Raw genomic sequence first — 22,795 nt, forward strand, 5'->3', positions numbered from 1 at the left:
ACTAACCATGGGCGAAGCGACGGATGGGGTTTTGGGGGTTCAAGCACCTCCGTCACTCTCCGCTTTCAGCTTGTACTCCGCCAAATATCGTCCGCGTATGTGCCCCGTGAGCATTGTCAAATCCTTAAAAACTGTCGCTCAAATAGTAGCTTGTACATTGTCAGCTTCGTACGGTGGTGTATGGTGCTTGATCGTATCTTTTTGCAAAGGGCAAAGTAAGCTCGATGTCCTGCTTGTCCACCAGCGATCCCACATACACGTACTCATCTTCCACTTCTGGTTCGTCGTCGTCAACGATTACCATTCGCAAAAGGCGCATGTTCGTCTGGTTTGAACCTCTACCGTCCATGTATTTGGTTCTCGACTCGTTTATTTTAAGTCCAATCTTCCTATCCTCCACTTTCAGTCTAGCGCAAATGGCCTCCGCCGTGGCAAAGTATCTGGCTTTAATATCAAAGCCACCTGCGTAGCCAAAAAGTTTGCTACCTTTACTGGCAAGCATACATCTCGTTTCCCGGTAGGGGTGGTGGTTGTCGGTTTTGCGAACGACATCACCTTGGAAGTCTACAGTGAATCTATCAGAGAGGTTGAGTTGACGGCTGCCCACTCTATAAGCATTGTTGAAGATTGTATGCGATCCAGGAAACTGGAGCTAGCGCATCATAAAACGGAGGTTATCGTGGTGAACAACCGCAAGTCGGTGCAGCAAGCAAATATCAGCGCCGGGGACTGCACTATTTTGTCAATGCGGTCCTTAAAACTCCTGGAAGTCATGGTCGACGACAAGCTGAAGTTCGGGAGCCACGTCGACTATGCCTGCAAGAAGGCTTCCACAGCTATTTCGGCATTGTCTCGTATGATGTCTAATAATTCTGCGGTATATGGTAGCAAGCGAAGGCTATAAGCCAACGTTGTCCAGTCCATACTCAGGTATGGCGCCCGGTGTGGTCATCGGCGTTAGGTACCAAAAGCTATCTAGCCAAGCTGGAAGGCACCTATCGTCTCATGTGCTTGAGAGTGGCGAGTGCGTATCGCACAGTTTCACATGACGCAATCTGCGTCTTAACGGGTATGATGCTTATTGGCATCATCATCAGCGAGGACGTAGAGTGCTTCAACCAACGTGAAACTAGAGGCAAACGAAGTACCACAAGATCGGCCCCGATGACCACATGGCAGCGGGCATGGTCTAGTTCCACAAAAGGCCGGTGTACACATCGACTTATTCCGGAACTATCCGGGTGGGTCAACAGGCGCCACGGCGAAGTCAACTTTCACCTGATACAGATTCTGTCAGGGCATGATTGTTTTAGACAGTATCTGCACAAGTTTGGCCATGCGGTGTCCCACGCGTGCCCCGAATGCATGGATATTGAGGAAACTGCAGAACATGCTTTCTTCATATGCCATCGTTTCGCGGGCGCGAGATGCAACATGATGGCAGTGAGCGGACAGGACACTACTCCGGATAACTTAGTCCAAAGGATGTGTTCCAGCTCGGACGTCTTGGGAGCGGTCAATGCGGCTGCTACCCAGATTGTACTTGAGCTATAAAACCGCTGGAGAACCGATCAACGGCGAATAGACAGCCTAACTACCATAGTCCAGTAGTTATCTAAGAGAGTGTGTTAAGGACAATAGCCCCTCCCTGAAGTAATACCGATAAGGTGGTGCCAGGGGGGATTGAGGCTGGAGATTCGAGTAGGATTTTAGTGGGTCGGGATCCTCACGCCCCATTAGGAGGGTCGGGATACCAAACCCCACTCCCTGAGTTGTCTTCTCAGGTGGCTGATAGTACCGTATCTTCTACGGTGTTATTAGCTTGTTGCCCCCATGTTTTTCCATGAATTTTCTGTCAAATTTCCGCAACGTAGTAAAATCCGCATGCATTGTGTCTGGGCCTTCAGAGTCACTTGGTTCGGTCTAACTTAACACCGAGCAATTTACCTCGATGCCAACTGGGAGGCAAAATTTTAATATTTGTCTACTTGTATTTTATTTCAATTTTTTTTGTCGAATGAAGAACATTCAATTTCAATCAAAATAGTTTTTAACTGGAAATAATACCTCATTTCCTGAATAAACTCCTTAAGATCAGGCTTTGTCGGATTTTTTTTAAAACTCCCCCCTCCCCCCAAAAAACATTTCTGACTACGCCCCTGGCACTAACCCAGGTTTATTGATGATTTTGCTGACATGTTCAAATGATTTTGTGAATGAATGTGTATAGCATACAACAAGCGTTGTAAAACGGCTTTCGACACCATCATGTATGTGTTGCAAATTTTCAAATAATGATCTTTCCAAACTTTTACTTAAACTTTTTATTTTACTTAAAATTTTACATGTCTATTTTACATTTACATCATCTTAAAAAGTAACAGGTAGCAGACGGGTTAAGATACTTCGTATTTCAATTGAAATATGTATGATGATATGCAGAAATTCTCATATACTATAATAAAATCGTATTTATTTTGAAAAAGTGTAAAACGATTTCCTAATAAGGGAAAAAATCTCCTTTACCCTAATTGTCACGCATCGTTGTTCCTTAAACATCATTTTAAAATTTATACCTGATATCCCACAAAAGCTGCAGGTAACAAGCGGTTATTCATATTCGAAGCGCAGTTGAAGCATATTGCAATTGCAACCCATAAAACGCATCAAAAACTAAAGATACCTGCATTGATTGCAAGTAAGCTCCAAGGAAAATTGTGTTCTTGCTGAAGCTACAGCTTTTTATTCTGGCTATTGTAGATAAGCTATTTGTATTTTTTTATATTTATATTTTTATTCATACAAGTATTACTAGAATCCATCTCTGCAGGTAACCATGTGCTAAAGTGTATTCTCGGTATTCTCTCATCAATCCTCTTTGACGGTGTGCAAGGTTTACAATTCACAACTTTACAATCATATCAGCTCTCTCTACACCTTTGTCTCTGCACATTGAATAATCGTTCGCCTTCAAGCTTTTGACAGCATAAAGAGTCAATGTCAAAAACTGAAACTGACAGCGAAGTGAAGTGACGAAAAATCTTTGTTGTCAAAATAAAATTCAGGTTTTCGTCACAGCGTAGTTGTCGTAACAGCGTAGCCATTCGTAGAATTTGTCGTGGTCGAGTTTTTTGTGTCTCCGAGCGAGGAAGAAAGATTATCGCGAGTGTTAAAATTATAAAGTCTTCAAATCTTCGAGTGTCAAAGGTGTCCTGAGAGTAATTGAATTCCTGAGTTCAGTGATTTCGAACAGCAGGAAAAATTTTGTCCAGGTGCCAAAATTTTAGTTTGATCATCTCGTTGATTCGACCAGCTTTATTTGTTGCAATTCTATTTGAATTATCGCTAGAACGGAAAATTTAAAAGTGCACTCCAACAAAATTTTAGTGTGGGATTTCCTGCAATTTTGTATCTTCAATCATTTCGTTGGTCAGGGACACTAGGTAAGATGTCCGCCATTGTTTTCATACATCGCGGTGTCTCGAGCTGCGTTTTCACCTAACAATTATTAAATAGGTAGTTTCAAGATAAAGAACATTCTCTAAATGTTTAGTATTGCTTATTATCCTTGTAACCATTAGGCAGTAAAGGCTACATATGATTGAGTGGTGTTGACAGTACAGCAAGTACTTCTGCAAAATTTTTAACAGTCTATAAATACAATAGAAATTTTCTAATTTGGTTTTTATACACAATAGGTGATTTTAAAAAATCCCCAGTATAATTATTGTGATACTGTATAAATATTTTCGAACTTTTTTGTTGTATAATAGTGGTTAAGCAATTTGATACGGTCAATTTAAAGACACATTTCTGTAATACGAATTTTAGTAAATTGAAACCACTAACAGTAATTAAAGAACAATAAATATAGTAGATATTTTCACTATTCGAATAATGAATTTTATTGTGCCAGACGTTATTTTCTTTAGTAAACTTTGCCGTGTGAAACACCGCGCCTCAGTTCACCTTCTACGCTGCTAAAGTACGCAGTGTAATCGCCTTGGTTCGTGTTAGGCTGCATCTGTAGATTGCTTTTCCAAGTCTGAATGTGAATATTGCGGATAAACTGAAATTTGGATTAGATTTCTTTGTAGAATAAAATGTAATTAGGACAAAGCCGTTTATTTTAGGTAGCCGCAACGTGAAAATACGTTCTTTAATTGATCACGTGTGTATTCTTTGTTGTTTTGTTACAGTAAACAGTCTGTGCTCGGCAGTGATTCATTCGTAATTGTGTATCGGCAGCAGTAGCAGAGTAGTAACCCGAAAAAAAGCTAGCAGTTCCAGCAAAAATGTCTTCGCAGCCGTCCAGTTCAGCAGTTCGCGCTCTATCGCTGGAATATAAAAGTCTCCAGGAGGAGCCCGTTGAAGGCTTCCGTGTGAAGCTTCTGAACGAAGATAATCTGTTTGAATGGGAAGTGGCTATCTTTGGGCCACCAGACACTCTCTACCAGGGTGGTTATTTCAAGGTAAGATCAATTTGCATCGTTTTTGTTTGTGCATAAAATAATAGATGCGTGCAAGTGTCGAGGATTGCATTCAGGTATCAATCAATCGTTTGGTTTTTTGTTTTCGCTGTATTCCTTGTTTTTCTATTTCTGAAAATACAGCGCGGAAGATAAATTTGCTCGTACGTGTCGTAGGCAAGTACTAAAAATAATCCCAGAAGTCATTTCAGTTTGAACAGATAAAGCAATCCATTCGTCAATCGACGGTGCTAGGCTTCAGAGAGTGTGCGATTTCTTTTGCTCTACTTAAAAGTAGATGTTAATGCTAGCCTTGACACTGCATTCGAAACTAAAGCTAGCGGTAGATTTGCTAATATTTTGGAAACTGAACGGTATAAATATTAAAACAATTTTTGAGTGCGCTGCTGTTGCCACTACGTCCGTTTCCTGTTGCCTTGGTGTGAAAATGAAAACGTCGTCGGTCTGTTTAGTCTGTAACACGTCGCAGCCCAGCGACAATCTCTTTTGTTTAACGGGACTCGACATTTTTTACAATAAAATTTAATGTAGGTATAAATTTTCGAGCTGTTTTTTAGGTTTTTGGTTTATTTCAATTCATTCTTTTTATAAAATTTAAAAAGGTTTTTGATTATTTTCCAAATTACGGTTACTTTCTCCATTTCTAATTTACTGATAGCCAGCACATGTTTATCCAGTCAACCAGCCAGTATTAACAATAATCATTTACTGAATCCAGAGTCAAGTTTTGTGAGACTTTTGGGGTTCCTAAATTCGCGCATGAATTTTGCAACGTGCCTTATTTGATGTAATGTGTTCCTTATTTGACGCATTTGAAAAATAGTTTAATATTAACAAAAATAATGCTGTATTTTGTATTTTGGATAATTTGCTTTGAAAGACCACTAGGAAAGCGACGAGAGACTTAAAGGTGTTGTCGGAGAAACAACATTAGCCGCTTACTGCCGGAAATTCCGACTATGAAAGCGTTGGATCAGCCAGCATGCGAAAAAAGTATTTTAATCTAATCCTAAACTAATATTATTAATTACAAATATCATGTCGCAAATCATGTCGTTTACAGGGGACAAGTTTCTCTTCTCCTGCGTCAAGACTGTATGTCTGCCTTGAGAATGTGTTTTCGAAGATTCTTTCGACGAAGTGTGGTCTCAGCAAACTGTTGAACTAATACAGTAGGATTTCGAATTTGGCAACAAATGCGTGTCATCTATGTTGCCAAAATCGAAACCGTGCTAAAATCGAGACCCTTTTTTGATATGAAAAAAAAAATGAATGTAAATGCGTTAGAAAATGACTGCATATTACTAAGGCCGAAGCAGTGCAAGCTTCAAACAGCGTTGGTGCGATCGACAAAGATAGCATTTTGAAAATCTTAAATATTTCTTAAATAACGCTACAATACATACATCATTGTGTGTAAAACCCGTACCTGATATAACATGTCCCTACAGTTGAGTATTCAAAACCATCTAATAAAAGCACACTCTCATTGAAAATTTTGCATCATCTTTTTTCTCTCTAGTGCGCTGGCTTGGACTTAATTAACTATTGCAACTATTTTATGTTTAATGTTTCTCTTTATTTTGTTGTTTACGATTATAAAATCAAGTTTTTTTGTTACGAACGCTTTTACTTAGAGTAAACAAAGAGAAACATTCTAAAAGTTAAGATATAAGCAAAGTAAAGCCTTGGGCTTAAACGAATTTCTTAAGACATGACCCTTCTTTATCGACAGACTTCATAGCCGGCTATAGACCTTTCCATTTATGTGTGTGTTGGAGCTTGAAAATGAGGCAAGCAGGCATTAGCTCTTTCCCAAAATGAGGCAAATATCATGTACCGTGCAAGCACCATATTCAAAACAGTGCCTAATTCCGAACAGTTGCAAATTTTTCATAACTATTGACAAAATTCTAGCTATTTAAACAATTTAATCACTACATCTGATGATTTCATATTATTAATATGGTTTAAATAGCTGAAGTTCTGTTAATATTTAAGAAAAATTTGCAACTGTTCAGAATTAGGCACTGTTTTGAATATGGTGCTTGCACGGTATTTACACGCGTATTTCGTGTTCGCTAGTGTGGGTGCTTGACCCGTCAGAAAGCCCTATTAGAGTATAGGACAGTTATGGGGCTACTTAGTGTAACAATCCTACTGACTCTATCTAGCAGCAGCGCATAGTTGAGTTAGACCGGCATCATACCTCGAAACCAACTAAGTGGTTGAAAGGAAAAGTTAAGATATGTTATTGTCGAAAATGGCTGAAAAGTGCGTTGACTTTGGACATGCGTCAAATTTGGTGCGTTCACTTTGGTATATACGGTAAAAGGCATCCCTACAAAAACGTCCTATTTAAGAATGCTGCGGACGTATCTGTCATATCCGAGTCCAAAACACATCCTTCGTTAATACTATTGGTATTGGCGAGTTAATACTATTGGTGCCTAAGTAGAACGTTCAGTTAGATATTGGCGAGCGTTTTCTTATAAAGCCGTGTTGATTGCGATGGCTCGTTTCTTATAAAGCCATACGAGTGTTTTCTTATAAAGCCAAGAACTTATGCGGTGGCGCATCGAAATTAACTAACTCTTAAATTTTCAAAAAGCTTCTAATGCATGCAGTAACTGATTCGTTGCATATAGTACGGTGAAATGATACTTGCAGAATGCCCGTGAAACTTTGTGTCCGTAGTGAAGCACGAAGATCCAGCAGTAACAAATGCCTGGGAGAATCGATTTCACCATGGATGACTTTAGGCACAAATACTACCTGCTGGGTTTTACGTCGGTATTCTAACCAGTCAAGATCAAGTAGATGGCACCGCTCTAAGCATGGCGGGAGGTTCTCGTGATTACGCTATGGCGGGTATCGCAGAGCAAGTCGAATGAATGTTCTTTGCATTTGCACTCGTTCGTTACGCAGGTTCTACGTTAATTGCTGAGAACGCCTGCCACAGTTTTCAAGCAGCGATCGAACCAAAACACAATATTGTTGTTTGAGGCAGTGAGGATCGTTAAAGTTTCGTCCAATTTCCGAAATGAAGCTTAGTTGGTGCATTGCTTTCGAAATAATCAACGCACGGTGTAGGTCGAATGTTAGTTTAGTGCCTAGTAACACGCCAAGTTCGAACGCAGCGCCCTCCCCTCAATCTGATAGTTGAATAGAATCGGACTTTTAATGCTGTAAAAACTTATCACCTCATATTTTGGCACGCTCAGTGTTAGTCAGTTTCGTTTACACCAATCAGCAAATATATCGAGATTTGCTTGCCGGCGGCGACAATCATCAGTTTATGCAACAGATATGCCACAAAAGACGATCATTAAGACTGTCGCAGTGGTCTTTTAACCCAATGCCCTTCTGGCATACAAAAAAAATGCAACAGATAGAAACAGCTTCAAATCCTCTGCGTAGACAAGTCTGCAACCGATGTCTAATAGCAAGGTGACATCGTTGAAATACAGGGAAAAAACAGTGGTCCCATAGTACTACTTTGCGGAACAACTGAGGTATTGGTGAATTGTGAATAGATAAAGGAACCTAGCTTCACGTGCAGTATCCTATCGCGCAAGTCGCATCATTTGTTGAAAAAATTTACGCAACAAATGATATGATCAATTCAGTCAAAAGCTGCTTTCAAGTCCGTGGAGATTACGTCGTACTAAATTCCATTAAATTCGTACAAATGGAACGACCAGGCATGAAACCATACTGAGCTGAAAATATACAGTTTTTTGTATGAAACAACATCGTACCACTAACGGTTATTTTAAACAGTTTTGACCCGGTAGTCAGGTTAGAAATTCCGCGATTTTTTCTAACGATCCGTCGGTCGCGTGGGTAGCTAGCTAAGGGGCTTGAAACGGACTGTAAATACAAGATAGGACAAAAAACAGCTAATTTGAACTTGTCTGACGAAGAATTTTGGAGGCCTCGTCCGCAGCACCTGCAGATAGAACCGGGACGACTGCTGGTCGTTGGTTGGAATGGCTCGACTGCGTTGCTCACATCGTTGGCTGATCTTTCCTATTCATTAACTACTTTAAAAGAATCCCCATTTATAACCACCGTCATACTTAGTCCCGAATAGCTACATTCCTTATCAGTTATCATGTATTTCGTTTTGGTGGAGTTTATGATGATGTTGATGATCGTTATAGAATGAGAATGAAACTGATGATCGGTTCTTTTAAGACTAGTTGCATGAAATTCGAACGAAAATCAACGGAGGTAAAGCCAAACGCATAATTGCAAATATCATCTTTGTGACGTCGGGCACATAAAAGTTGATCTTCTCAACATAACAAAAAAGTTCAATGTCTCGTCTACTATTCTGACGTACGATGTGGAATCAACATGGGTGGCACGAATCAGTCTTAACAGTTCTGTTGAGCTATATTCAGGCATCGCCGCTCATAACTCGTTTCCTTCAACTGAATCGTACGTCGCCTTAAAGTCTAAGGACAGGTGATGGGTATCAGTTTTTAGATGTGTTATCGGTGTCCAAAAATTTTAGATAATCTTGGCAACTGTTGTTTGGTTATGTTCAATTTCTGTGGCGGGTTTACCTTCAGGATGTTTAAAATTTAGGATTGTCTCTCTTAGCAATTTTTCTCAATTTCGTTTTAGGATTTCGATTAGTTTAGTAACGGAGCTTCTAACTTATGAACCAATTTTTTTTTAGATGCATAGTTTGACATAACTACAAAAGTGTCCCAGTTGGCATCCAGGTACAACGCTGATCTAACAAGCCAATCGTCGTATGTTCGAGTCTCGGCTGGGAGAGGCTATTAGAGTTAATGGGATCGTGGCACTAGCCCCGCAATTATTCTGTACTCTCAACAGCTGACTGCGTGAAGTCTATTGAATAAAAACATGAAGGCCAAATTTCGAAAACGGAATGTAGAACCTAAGCACTACTTTACTTTTTGCTTTACATAGCCGTATTAATATTTAATGTATCTACAATAATTCATTTTATTATTTCCAGGCGCACATGAAATTTCCACCAGATTATCCGTACTCACCGCCATCTATAAGGTTCTTAACTAAGGTTTGGCATCCTAATGTGTACGAGGTAATTTAAACTCAAAATAGTTTACCAGCAGAGAAGTAACCCAAACTTTCTCCTTCCTATCAATAGAATGGTGATCTTTGCATCTCGATCCTGCATCCGCCAGTAGACGATCCGCAGAGCGGTGAACTTCCCTGTGAACGATGGAATCCTACGCAAAATGTTAGAACTATCCTGTTGTCCGTGATCTCCCTGTTGAATGAACCGAACACTTTTTCCCCGGCGAATGTAGACGCTTCGGTTATGTACAGGAGATGGCGAGACTCGCAGGGCAAAGATAACGAATATCCCAATATCATTAGGTAAACTTGTATTAATCTTCTTCAGTATGACGCAGTCGTTATTTGTTAAATTTTGTTTTTAGAAAACAAGCACAAGCAGCCAAGGCTGAAGCGGAAAAAGAAGGCATTATTGTACCGACAACGCTGGAAGAATACTGCATTAAATCCAAGACGAAACCGAGCGGTCAGGAGCCACAGGTATGTTCCATTGTATTTGATATGACAGTTACTCTACAGGTCACCATAAAAAATTTAGAACATTTTAAATTCTTCAAATGTTGGCTACAGTTAGATCACTGCAATCTAGAATAGAATAGTTTGTCATTGTGAATTATGATCATGATCATTGTGATGTTCATTTCGATTCTACAGACGTTTCCATTTATTTTGATACCGCCATCCGGGGATGCTTGCAACGCCGGGCTTACTTGCAATACTTTTGCGCATGGCGCTTTTGTCAGCTCTATATCTACGTTTCGACTCCAATTGTTATATATTCATTTTTTTTTCGTTTAGACCTAACAAATCGGAACCTTGTTAATTGGTCTTCCGTCATAAATCATTTTGGTTTGCTGAATCGAACGCTGCCTTGAAGTGTATAAACAGATACAGGTTACAGATACAACTTTATCGAGGAATTATTTGGTCAAGGGAAATATTTGATCCGTTGTGGAGCGTCTCGCCCGAAAAGCACATCGGAATTCGTCGTCAAAAGATTCCACTGTAACGGCCTCGGAACGAGATGCGCCAGACATTTTGTATTCCAAACTAGTCCGGTGGTAGTTGGTCCTCGGGTCATACCGCGGATATGACCAACGGATTGCACAACATGTCTGTTGGCAGCCGACTTTCAACAGTTCGGCAGAAATTCTGTTCCTTACAGCTGCTGCTTTGCCACTTTCTTAGGTAGATACTATTTATGCGTCTCTTCGAGGAACTCATGGAAATTCTTCTCTACGTCATCGGGTTTGCTCTTCGTAGCTGTGTTTTTTGTTGGGGGATTTTGACTACTTTGTTCATTATTTGTCGCATATCCTTGTTTACTATTTACTAAGATGTTTCTTTCACGGTTTCTTTTTCCAATTACTCAAGAATAGTGCAACCTAGGGACCACTATATGAAGAATTTCGGGCCACTCAGAAATGCATTGAGTGATGGTTCCCATGTTGACCTTTTCTTCATAATCGAAAAAACAAACCGTTTAAAAAAGGACTTGAATGTATCTGCAATGCAAACAACTCATCCGTAATATGGGCAACTAGCCATTTGATCCAACACGTTTCTAGTCAGGTATAATGTGGTTTATGAAATCAATAACCTTCCTGGGATTGACGGATCAAATGTCCCGGGGAGATAAGCATGTTGGAAATTTAGTTCTCTTCATGTAACGCATTGCAACTTCCAAGCAGATGCTCCGAAGTTGTACTGTATTACAGAAGCGACAGATATCATTTTTAACCCGACCAATGTTCTTAAAATTACCATAGTTGGTCGTTGGATTCCGTCACAACACTAACAATGTACCAAAAACCAACTTTATTGATTAACCTTCCTAGTGCATTGGGGTCGTTTTCGACCCATCGGCATACTTACAAAGCTTGATACTCAGTAACGGTACGAGCTAGAGACTTGAAATTTTCTGACTTTTACTAACTTTGGAAAATTAGCATTGTGGGGGAGTTTCAGCTTTCAGCGACATCTAGGAGAGCCACAGCAAAAAAAGTTACACATTATGCATTAAGGGTCGAAAACGACCCAAGTTTTGAAATTGCTCTCATTCATCCATTTTCAATCCGAATTTCGTTTTCTTTACCTCGTTTGAAAGATATGGCCAAAAACTAGCACCCAAGGTATGTTGGGGAATATTTGTTGACTGATGGCCACTTCTGCGTTGGTTCCGGAATACCCACTACCAGGTCCCGGCGAACATTTTTATATTTTGAGATAATTCATTTTGCGGCACATCAAATCACATTGGCTTGATAAAATAAGACTAGTGGAAGTACAATGGGGAAATTTTGGACCCGAATGGCCACTTCCCCATCGGTTACGGAACATCCGGTACCTGGTTTTTGAGTCCACTTTTGAATTTTAGGATGATTTCTATTGCGGCACGTCAAATTTCATCTCATTGATAACGTAAGACTATGGAAAGTATAATAAACACATGTTGAAGGCAAATGGCCACATCAGCATCGGTCCTGGAACATCCGATACCCGGTTTTTGGGGACATTTTTGAATTTTAGGATAACTCATAATGCGACATATCAAATCACATTGGCTTGATAAAATAAGACTGATGGAAGTAAAACAATGTCATTTAGAAGCCAAATGGCCACTTTACCATCGGTACTGGGTCATCCGGTACCAGTTTCGGGGGACATTTTTGGCTTTTGAGATAATTCACCATGCGGCACCTCAAATCACATCGCGTTGATAAAATAACAACAATGGAAGTATAATGGGGCGTCAGTCGCATATAATCCGGTACCCGGTATTTGTAATGAACCGTAAAACGGGGTAACTCGGGGCAGATGAATTACCCTGTAATTCAAAAATGTCCCCGAAACCCGGATACCGGATAGTCCGGAACCGATGGTGAAATGGTAATTTTGGCTCCAAAATTTTTCCATTGTACTTCCATTAGTGTTATTTCATCAAGCCAATGTGATTTGATGTGGCGCATGATGAATTATCCTATCCAAAAATGTTCTCAAACCGTGCACCCGGTGTTCCGGAACCGATGATGAAATGGCCATTTGTCTTCAAATGGTCCCCATAGCTCTTGTAACTGTTTTATTTGATCAAGGCGTTGTGATTTGATGTGCCGCAAGATGAATTATTTCATAATCCAAAAATATTCCGCGGAACCAGGTACCGGATGTTGCGGAAATGATGGTAAAATGGCCATTTGGCTTCTAAATGACCTTATTTTATTTTCATCAGTCTTATTTAATCAAGCCGATGTGATTTGATGTGTCGCAAGATGGGTTATCCTAAAATACAAAAATGGCCCCAAAACCCGGGTACCGGATGTTCCGGGACCAATGCTGATGTAGCCATTTGCCTTCAAAATGTCTTTATTATACTTTCAATAGTCTTACGTTATCAAGCTGATGTAATTTGACGTGTCGCAAGATAAATCATCCTAAAATTCAAAAATGGACTCAAAAACCAGGTACCGGATGTTCCGTAACCGATGGGGAAGTGGCCATTCGGGTCCAAAATTTCCCCATTGTACTTCCACTAGTCTTATTTTATCAAGCCAATGTGATTTGATGTGCCGCAAAATGAATTATCTCAAAATATAAAAATGTTCCCCGGGACCTGGTAGTGGGTGTTCCGGAACCGACGCAGAAGTGGCCATCAGTCAACAAATATTCCCCAACATACCTTGGGTGCTAGTTTTTGGCCATAGCTTTCAAACGAGGTAAAGAAAACGAAATTCGGATTGAAAATGAATGAATGAGAGCAATTTCAAAACTTGGGTCGTTTTCGACCCTTAATGCATAATATGTAACTTTTTTCTAATGCATTAGGAAGGTTAATGGACAGTTGAGATATCGCGATGGGCGTACAGCACCACCCTTCGCGTTATACAAATCTTTACATCGCGTTATACAAATCTTTACCTTAAATAATTGCACGAATGTAGATGAAGCCATGAACATATTTACTGTGGAGATTCATGATCTGATCGAGCGACATGTTCCTCTAGTTCGTCCTCGCCGTAAACCAGCTTGGGGAAATAATGAACTCTCTCGTCTAAACCGTAAACGAAAATCATCCCTTCGCGCCTATCAGAGGACAAAAACTGACTCCAACCGGATACGTTTTACCACGGCTAGTAGGAAATACAAACTATATTCGGAAAACTGAGCGGAACCTTCGGTTTAAACCGAAAAGCTTTTGGAGATTTATAAACACGAAACGTAAGGAGGACGGTTTACCCTCCAGCGTATTTCTGAATGAGGACGAAGCGACTTCTCTACACAGTAAATGTGACTTGTTTGCTAAGCATTTCTCGGGAGTTTTTAACAGTGAACCTGTCAAAGATGATAGTATCGCCAAAGCATTGAGGTTGGTACCCAGTAATGAGTTTGGGATCACAACTTTTACGATGACTGAAGATGATGTTTCCGTGGCTATTTGTAAATTGAAACAGTCCTACAGCCCCGGCCCGGATGGTATTCCTGCTGTACTGCTGAAGAAATGTGGCAATGTCTTAAAATCACCGATTGCTGTAATATTCAATCTCTCTCTGCAAAGCCAGCAATTTCCTAGTCATTGGAAGTCGTCTTTCATGTTTCCGGTTTTCAAGAAAGGTGATAAGCGTAACGTGGAAAACTATCGAGGAATTACGTCTCTTTGTGCTTGCTCGAAGATTTTGGAAACAATTGTTTCTTTCACGTGAAAAACTATATATCCACATCGCAGCATGGATTTTTTCCCGGTAGATCGGTTTCTACAAATTTGCTCGATTTTACTTCTTTGTGCTTGCGGACTATGGACCAGCTAGATCAGCTTGACGCCGTCTACACTGACCTGAAAACAGCATTTGACCGGGTCGATCATGGTAGTCTACTAGCTAAGCTTGATAAACTGGGAGCTTCAGCAACTTTTGTAACATGGCTTGCCTCTTATCTACAAAACCGCAAAATGGCTGTGAAATTAGGTGCATGTTTGTCTGACTGGTTCGGAAATGGTTCAGGAGTATCCCAGGGTAGCACTCTAGGACCTTTACTATTTTCGTTATTTATAAATGACTTATCCCGACTACTACCACCTTGCACACGAGTGTTTTATGCTGACGACACTAAAATTTACACGACAGTTCGTACACAAATGGACTGCCTGAGATTGCAAGATCTGATCAACATGTTTGTGGAGTGGTGCGATTGTAACTATATGACGATTAGCATCCCCAAATGTTCAGTTATTAGTTTCTCTCGCAAAAAGCAAACACTGATTCATGACTACTACATCTGCGGCCAGCTTCTGTTTCGTAGTAATGTTGTAACTGATCTCGGCGTCGTGCTAGATGATCGGTTAACTTTCCGACAGCACTATGATATGATAATCAATAAAGCTAATCGCCAACTGGGGCTTATCATAAGAATTGGAAGAGAGTTTCGGGATCCAGGTACATTGCGTGCACTATACTGTTCACTGGTGCGATCAATACTTGAAACAAGCTGTGTTGTATGAGATCCGCAATTTGAGTTTTGGTCTAGGCGGATTGAGAGCATCCAAAAACGCTTCGTTCGGAGTGTATGTCGCACATTACCCTATCAGGACCTTTGCTTGTTGATCGGTGTCACTTCGCTGGAACAACGACGGAAAAACATCATAGCCACGACGGCACATAAAATTCTAGCTGGAGTGTATGACTGTCCATCTATACTTTCTTCGCTTCAGTTGCATTGCCCTTTCCGACCTCAACGACAGCAAGAGCTTCTACGAGCAGGAACACGGCGTACCAATTATGGTCTGAATGAACCAGTCCGGCGTATGGCTGTTACTTACAATAGTCGACATGATTTTAATTTTTGACAGTTTGTTTATGTAATTTACGTTGTAATTCTGTAATTTGTAATTATTTTATATTTTGTAATTTGTGCTGTTAAAAGATGCTGGGTTTTTATGGCGCTTTGATGATGAATAGTTATTTCTACTCAAAGTGGCTTTTCCCAGCCATAATATTTCATTTAGACCATTATAGTCGGTTGGAATTAAGATAAATAAATAATAATAATAAATAATAAATAATATCCTACGCAAGTAAAGTTACAGTCTCAAGTCCACGAAGGACTACCGCGAATCTGTCATTTGCATATTACACATAAGTAAAGGACATTTGGCCACAAAAGCAACGTTGCTGAATTTCTTCGCGTTAATTGCCACTAGCGTGCTTAAACTGAGGCGTGCTGGAGCACGTGTTCCACTTTCTCTAAAAAATTTAATGTGGAACAAGATAATTTCTAAAGGTGTAACTTGGAAGTTCAAAAAATTAATTGCGTCAGTTTCAAGTCCAATTTCATATCCAATTTATTTATTTATTTATTTCGTCAACCGATGTGGACTAGTATAATATATACAATTTTCTTATATAAAAATCTTATAATTAAATGAAGATTAAAAACTGTACTTATTCTTTTGTTTCGTTTGCTACGCGTTACGATTACGTATTGATTTAAAGTGATGTTTAAGTCTATGCCGAGACATTGTAAAGTCAATGGTATCGCAATATTGATTGTACGAGGCCATCATACGATTGAATGTACCGAATTTCGCCTAATTTTGCCTAATAGCGATAAAGACCTATGGCAAATAAATTTTGATTACGAAGTTGCCGAGCAAGTGTATAAAAGTTTAGTTTTGATAAAAGTGTTGCTGAGTCAATATGATGCGAAACGATATCGTTTACAAATAAGACCATTGCATATTTACGACGCATGCAGCGTCTTTCGCATGATGGAAGAGGAAATATGGTCCAACCTAATTGACGAAGGGCATATAAGAGAAATTGTTTTTGTACTGATTCTATTCGCTCTTCTTGCGTGATTGAAAAAGGTGACCATACAATGCTGCAGTATTCCAGTATTGACCTCACATAGGCAATATATAATGTTTTGATGGTGTATGGATCCAAAAAATGGTACCTAAAGCGTTTAATAAAACCTGACATGTTAGTTACCTTGTGTATTATTGCCTTATAATGGTCGATAAAAGTTAGCTTGGATTCTGAGATAATTTCCAAATCCCTACCTTTTTCACATTTTTCTACTGTTTGATTTCCTAATCTGATTGAGACTTCTGGCGTAATTCTTTTTCTGCTAAATGATATTAGATTGCATTTTTTACATTTGATTGTAATAGTCTTTTTTACACCATATGTAGAATATCCGGAGTGACACGGCGCAACTAGCAAAATGTAAACAAATCGGTTTATTGCACCATCAGCCTTAAAAAGACTGATAATATCCATGGCAAGAATCCTTTCTTCTGTTTTAACCTTTCGTTACTCGCGCCAACTTCAATTTATAGGCATGCTGAAATCTAACAGAATTCACTCGAATATTAATGCTACTTGATGAAAAACTTATGAAACTTTTTCTACCGTTTGAAAGATCTTGGTCTGCGGATCAACTTTGCTGAAAACAGTAGTTTTCTTTATTGCTGGAATCCCGAGATATACCGAGAAGTTAACGGTTCAAAGGCATTGTACAAAATACAACAGGGCGAGTAACGGAGGGTTAATTGATAGAATTATTTAAAACAAGTTTTTAGTGATGGGCGATAGAAGTGTTTAATCAAAGCAGAACACAATTTGTATCATTTTGTAAACAGGCGATAGTAAAGAGCGAAACTGCGTTGTTTTCAAAACACAGGCGCAAGTAAACAGGCGAAACTAAATAAAAAAATCAAATCAAAGCTCGTGAAGTTAAGGAAAAATAAAACTTAAATAAGCGATTACTTTGTAAGGAAAGGTCCTAGAGATTTGCAATCTTCTGTAAAAAAGTGTATTTTGAGTCTTTCAATAATCGCCTAGAACCATATGTTCTTGTAAAATGCAACCAACATAAACTAAGTATGAAAAACTAATTTCTCAATAATTTCTAAAGAAAATGCTCCATAGCTCTGCACTCGATAGAGATAGAAATGTGATTTCTTTAGCAAGGTTGTTTGCCTTTATATTTTCTAAAACTTTGCCAAAGAAACCATCTACTAACACAAAAGAATGGACGTGTATCGAGCTTATAGCGAACAACACATAAAACGTATGCTTGCCGTACTTTCATTTGGGTGGTTGGGGACAAGCGGAACCCATACAAGAACCCATAGTACTCGACTTAAGCTATAAGATGAATTGCTGATTTCATAAATCCGCTTGCCCCATTTTACTCCATGGGCTCGTGACGCTATGGAAATTTATAGCTTGAATATGCGATAACTTAGCAAGTAAAGGTCCAAGAGATTGGCGGTCTTCTGCAGAAACGTGTATTTTGAGTGCTTCGATAATTGCCTAGAACATTGTATTCTTATAAAATGCAACTAACAAAAGCTAAGTATAAAAAACCAATTTTTAAAGCAGTTTTAAAGAATATGCCCTAGAGTTCTGCATTCGATAAAGATAGAAATTCTATTTCTTCAAGAAAGTTACTTGTTACATTATTACATTATTTACAACATTGCCGAAGAAACTATGTCTATATTTCCTAGCACAAAAAAGGTATTTTTTTATTTTCATTATAGTAAGTAAAGATTAACTTTTGACAGCTGCCACAAAAGCCGATCATAAGGACTGTCGCATTGACCTTTTAACCCAATGCCCTTCTGGCATACAAAAAAACTTGACAGTTTTAGGTTAAAGGTGATATTCATACGAACAAAAGTGCTGAAGACCATAAATGATAAAATAAAAGTAAAAGAAACTACGAAAAAAGTTCGCCCTTTTGGATTGGACCACTATGGACTGGGCTTTTTGAATTTTTGTGACGTCTTCTTTTCTTTAACGGTATGTTCTGTATCATTATTTCTAACAAAATTTAAGACCATTTACAACATTTCGAGTCCACATACAACGCTAATTTGAAGTCAAGTTTCATTTCAAGTATTTCAATTTGATATGTAATTTCAGGTCCAATTTAAGGCCAATTTTACGTCCCATTTGAAGTCCAATTACAAGTGCAAGCTCAAGTTCAATATGAGTCCAGTTTTAATTCCAATCTCACTTTCCATTATAAGTTTAACTTCAAGTCTGGGTTAATTTCATCTTAAATTCCATTTTCATGTCCCATTTTAAATTTAATTTCATGTATAATGTAGTTCTAATTAAATCTTCGATTTCAAATCCATTTTAGTTCTATTTCATATCCTGTTCAATTTAATCTCCGATTTTAAGTCCAGCTTCAAGTTCAACATGCACAAGTCCAGTTTCAAGTTCCAATTTATTTTAATTGCAATTCCAACTCAGATTTCAAGTCTAAATTCAAGCGCAATTTCGTGTCCCATTTTTAGTCCAATTTCAAGTTCAATTTTATTCAAATCTTCTCTCCAGTTCAAGTTCAATTGGTGTCCGATTTCATGCCTCATTTTAAGTCCAACTTCATCTCCGATTTCATATCCAATTTTTAGTCTTATTTAATTCCAATTTCAAAAACGGTGCCAAGTGTAATTTCAAGTTCAATTTAAGTCCAGTGCGATATCCAATATCATATGGCAATATCATGTCATATTTTAGGTCCAATTTCAAAACTTGTTTATCGTAATTAATAATGTAAAAAAATCTAACTGGGCTCTGAAACCTGAAGTTATTTTTTCGTGGTTAAAAATACTTTTGAAAGGTTAGTGCCCCACATTTCGTCTATATTTAGACGTCTATAGTCTATATTTTGGCTATTACTCAGGAATAGAAAAAATGTTTACATTTTTATTGATAAAATATTATTCTACAATGCTTGGTACAAGAGTTCTGAATTTTCAAAACAAGTAATGCCTGAGAAAATCGGAAAATTCTGCCTGAAGCTTTCTGGGAAAGTAGAAGACCTCGATTTTGTCTAAATATTGTTTACTTACATCGCGTAGAAAATTTTATAAAATGTTGAGAACCTCCGACCAACTTTTTATGATAATTTGAAATAATAATAATGGGAACACATCCAAATTTGCAGCCATCGGTTTACCTTAAATTAAAAAAGAAGAAAACTTATCCAGTTTAATTCTACTATGTATATTTTATTCACGACAGATACGTATTTCGCCTACGACTTGCAGGCTTCCTCAGTGTCTATTTTCGAACTTCGAACTGTTTTCGAAAACAGACACTGAGGAAGCCTGCAAATCGTAGGTGAAATACGTATCTGTCGTGAATAAATTATACATAGTAGAATTAAATTGGATAAGTTTTCTTCTTTTTTAATTTTAGGTTACGTATTCTACTAAGACGCTCCAAAAACTTCAGTCAGCCATTAATTTACTTTAGTTATCTTTTGAAATTGATTTTGTTTTCAACATTCATCGCTTAGTTGTTGAATTGATTTCAAAGTCTATAGTTTTTAATTATCAGTGGAATAATTATTTTACTGCGGGTCATGTAAATGAAACCTACCACCGGGATCGTTCGATAAGCGTAAAAATTATTTCACAAAAGCTGCAGTGTTAATGTTAATACTTTCATTAATTGCAACAACAACAATAGTAATAATGCTAAACTCATGCGTATGCCTCGAACGATATAAATCATAACGATACACCTTGTTCCTTTGTAGGACTCGGTCTTTGAAATGGTCAAGATACAATTCCTGAATCCTTGGCAGTTTTTTTGCCTTTATAATATTCATTTTGCTGTACGGCCCATGCTGTATGTGTCGGCTGTAATTACATTCAGCGGCACAAGATAAGTTGCTCGGTTCTTATGCATTCACCATCTGGCGGGCGGAACAAATTTACAAAGCCATCATATCAATAGTGATGAGGCGCTTAACATTGCTGAACGCTTGTGAAGGATTTGTGCGCTAACGAAGAAGACTTTTTCCTCCGACCGCTGCGGCAACCGTTGCGTTCGTTGGATTCTTGCGAAAGAGTAAGCATTAATGACTCCCAAGGGAAGTGTTTGCCATCGGGCTCGAAAAGAAAGCTACAAAGGCAAACCGCCTTTGATTGTTGGTGGTTGCAAAATGAACATCACAGTTGGAAATGGAATTAAGTGGGTGCCGAAAATATTGGGGACGCAGGACGCACCGAAGTAGTCCGATTTGTTATCCCAACCGGACGGACATCTGAAGAAACAGCAGCAGCAGCAGCGCAGCCACGAACGAACAAAACAAGTTGTACAAATTGCATTTTCACGCATCATATGTCACTGCCGGTAATCGGCTTGTTTATGAGCTGCGGATTCACCGTTCGTTGGTTGTACATATGAGAAAATTAATGGAGAGTAATGAAGAAAGAAACTTGGGCAAGTTTTACGACCTCGCCGTGTGTCAGTGAGCATTTTATAGTTTTTTTATGGTTTATTCTTTTGACTGAGATGCAATATCCGTTTTGGGATGATACATCATAAAATAGATAGTTTTGTTCGCTATTGTTAGTTATACCTCGATTTTCAGATAAGTCCAGTTAAAAATAATCTTTTAATTGAATAGATCTTTGATTTCTATTTTGTACGCATAGTGTAACCATACTTTTTATCTGTTCCAGCTTGACATGACAGACTTCTACGACGATGATTACGATCTGGACACCGAAGATGATGATCAAGCGTCAGTGGAATCTTTTGCCGACGGAGACGACAGCGGTAACGGAGAGTCATAACAGACCAACTGAGGTAGTGTTAATTCTATTTAATTTACTTTGCATAGTTATAATGAAAAAAATGAAAAAAAAACTGGCGAATGCAAATAAAAGAATGCAGAAAATATGAAAAAAAATTAATGAATGATGTAGTTGCGTACTACAGCAACTATCCGGTTGCAGCTTTTGAAACGTTATAGCGCAGACATTGAGCAACGTTTATGTTATAATTTGCATAAAAACTCTTGTAAAATCTGGCATTGGAGAAATTTGCTTTTTTAAAAAATTGGAACAAGTGATAGAATCAGTCTAACATATTGGTTAAACCTTGCTATTGAATGTTCTCTTTCTCCGCTGTTTAGCATTTTGAAAGCAACGTAACAAGGTTTAGTGTAAATAAACAAAAACAGAAATGGGCCTGCATAATGAATTGCAGCGGCAGTTTCATTTACAGGCGCGTAAATGTAAAGTAAATTCGAAAACATGTTTTCTTTTATTTTCCGATAAATATTGCACAGGCAATTTTATCGGAAATTATCGGTTGCTGTAGTAGAAGTATGTAGCAGTCGCTGTAAGGTAAAATAGTGCTCGCAGGAAGAAATCCATCACATACACCAATAGCAAATATCACGATACAACAATAATGAAATCGTCAAACTGGTATGTTTCATTCCTTGTGACTATTTTGAAGTGCGTACTTTTCGAAAGTTCTCTTCTCATCGATTTTCTGGCAAAGTCTAGTGTCTCGACTATCCATCTATGTAAAATATATTTAATTCCCGCGCTGATTATCAGCAGAAAGTTTAACAAAAATTATTTTCCGCTTTGTCGTCACGAATAGTGCAGCGAATTTTCGAAGCAATATATAGTGGTAAAACGTTCATGAAGTATATTTAAATAAAGCAGCAGTGTCAGACATATTATAAAATAACAGAGTTGCTTCTAGTAAGCCCAGCTAATTATCTCAATCTTTTCTCTCATAGTGAGTAGCGTTAAGAATAAGATCGCGTACAGCCAAGTTACGAGGAAAATAACTATGTTCAAGCGGTACTTTGATTTTTGTCACATTTTTTTTTATTTTAGTTTTGTAAACATGTGTAGTGTATACCTATTGATTTTACATAACCAGAAAATATAAGGAATTTATTTTATTTTTACATACAACAAAGCAGTTCTTTACAGTAGTAATGCAATCCGAAATATTTTTTCCGATGGTGGCACCAAACGCCTAGAGGAAATCATCCCAAATAGCGATAATACGATAATTTTGTCAAAATCGATGGTTATGATACGGCATGAATCCAGCGGTGGTTTCAACACAACATTTTGTTCAACTTTTGGTAATTCCAGTAACAGCACATCATCACAAAAAACTTAGCTGTCATATACTATTTTTATCTACGAAAAATAATGTAAAGCGGGTAGGTGAATGACATCATTAGCGGGACATATCACTACTTGTAGAATCATTGAGCAATGTAAGCTCCTTGTGAGAAAAGTCATCGTAACTGGGGAATTTCAACAACAAAAAATGGTGGGCTCTCGTTGTTGCCGGTAGAACATACTATAAAGTACCACTTCTAAGGTGAAGAGTTTTCAAAATTAAGGTTTATAGGGATGAACAACCGAATAAGTAACAACCGACACA

General features: G+C 38.4%; 1 protein-coding gene across 3 annotated transcripts; it reads left to right on the top strand.

The window, feature by feature from the left end:
* The first annotated feature begins 3,060 nt into the window (after nt 1-3,060).
* Nucleotides 3,061-22,307, top strand: LOC128741269 (ubiquitin-conjugating enzyme E2 R2). 3 transcript variants are annotated; one of them, XM_053836953.1, is made up of 6 exons: nt 3,061-3,443; nt 4,200-4,472; nt 9,487-9,573; nt 9,640-9,872; nt 9,935-10,049; nt 21,055-22,307. In XM_053836953.1, exons 2-6 carry the CDS (start codon nt 4,296-4,298, stop codon nt 21,166-21,168), a joined length of 726 nt encoding a protein of 241 aa, XP_053692928.1. In that variant the 5' UTR covers nt 3,061-3,443; nt 4,200-4,295; the 3' UTR covers nt 21,169-22,307. The 3 variants fall into 3 exon arrangements, with proteins under 3 accessions (XP_053692928.1, XP_053692930.1, XP_053692929.1); XM_053836955.1 differs by lacking the exon at nt 3,061-3,443 and adding an exon at nt 4,002-4,105; XM_053836954.1 differs by lacking the exon at nt 3,061-3,443 and adding an exon at nt 4,020-4,133.
* The last annotated feature ends 488 nt before the right edge of the window (nt 22,308-22,795 follow it).

The sequence above is a fragment of the Sabethes cyaneus genome, chromosome 3, assembly GCF_943734655.1.
Source record: "Sabethes cyaneus chromosome 3, idSabCyanKW18_F2, whole genome shotgun sequence".
Classification (NCBI taxonomy): domain Eukaryota; kingdom Metazoa; phylum Arthropoda; class Insecta; order Diptera; family Culicidae; genus Sabethes; species Sabethes cyaneus.

Coding starts and splice junctions, on each gene's coding strand:
- LOC128741269 (XM_053836953.1), top strand. CDS start 4,296: ATGTCTTCGCAGCCGTCCAGTTCAGCAGTTCGCGCTCTATCGCTGGAA. Junction 9,873..9,934: donor GAATATCCCAATATCATTAG/GTAAACTTGTAT, acceptor TTTTGTTTTTAG/AAAACAAGCACAAGCAGCCA. Junction 10,050..21,054: donor CGAGCGGTCAGGAGCCACAG/GTATGTTCCATT, acceptor TATCTGTTCCAG/CTTGACATGACAGACTTCTA.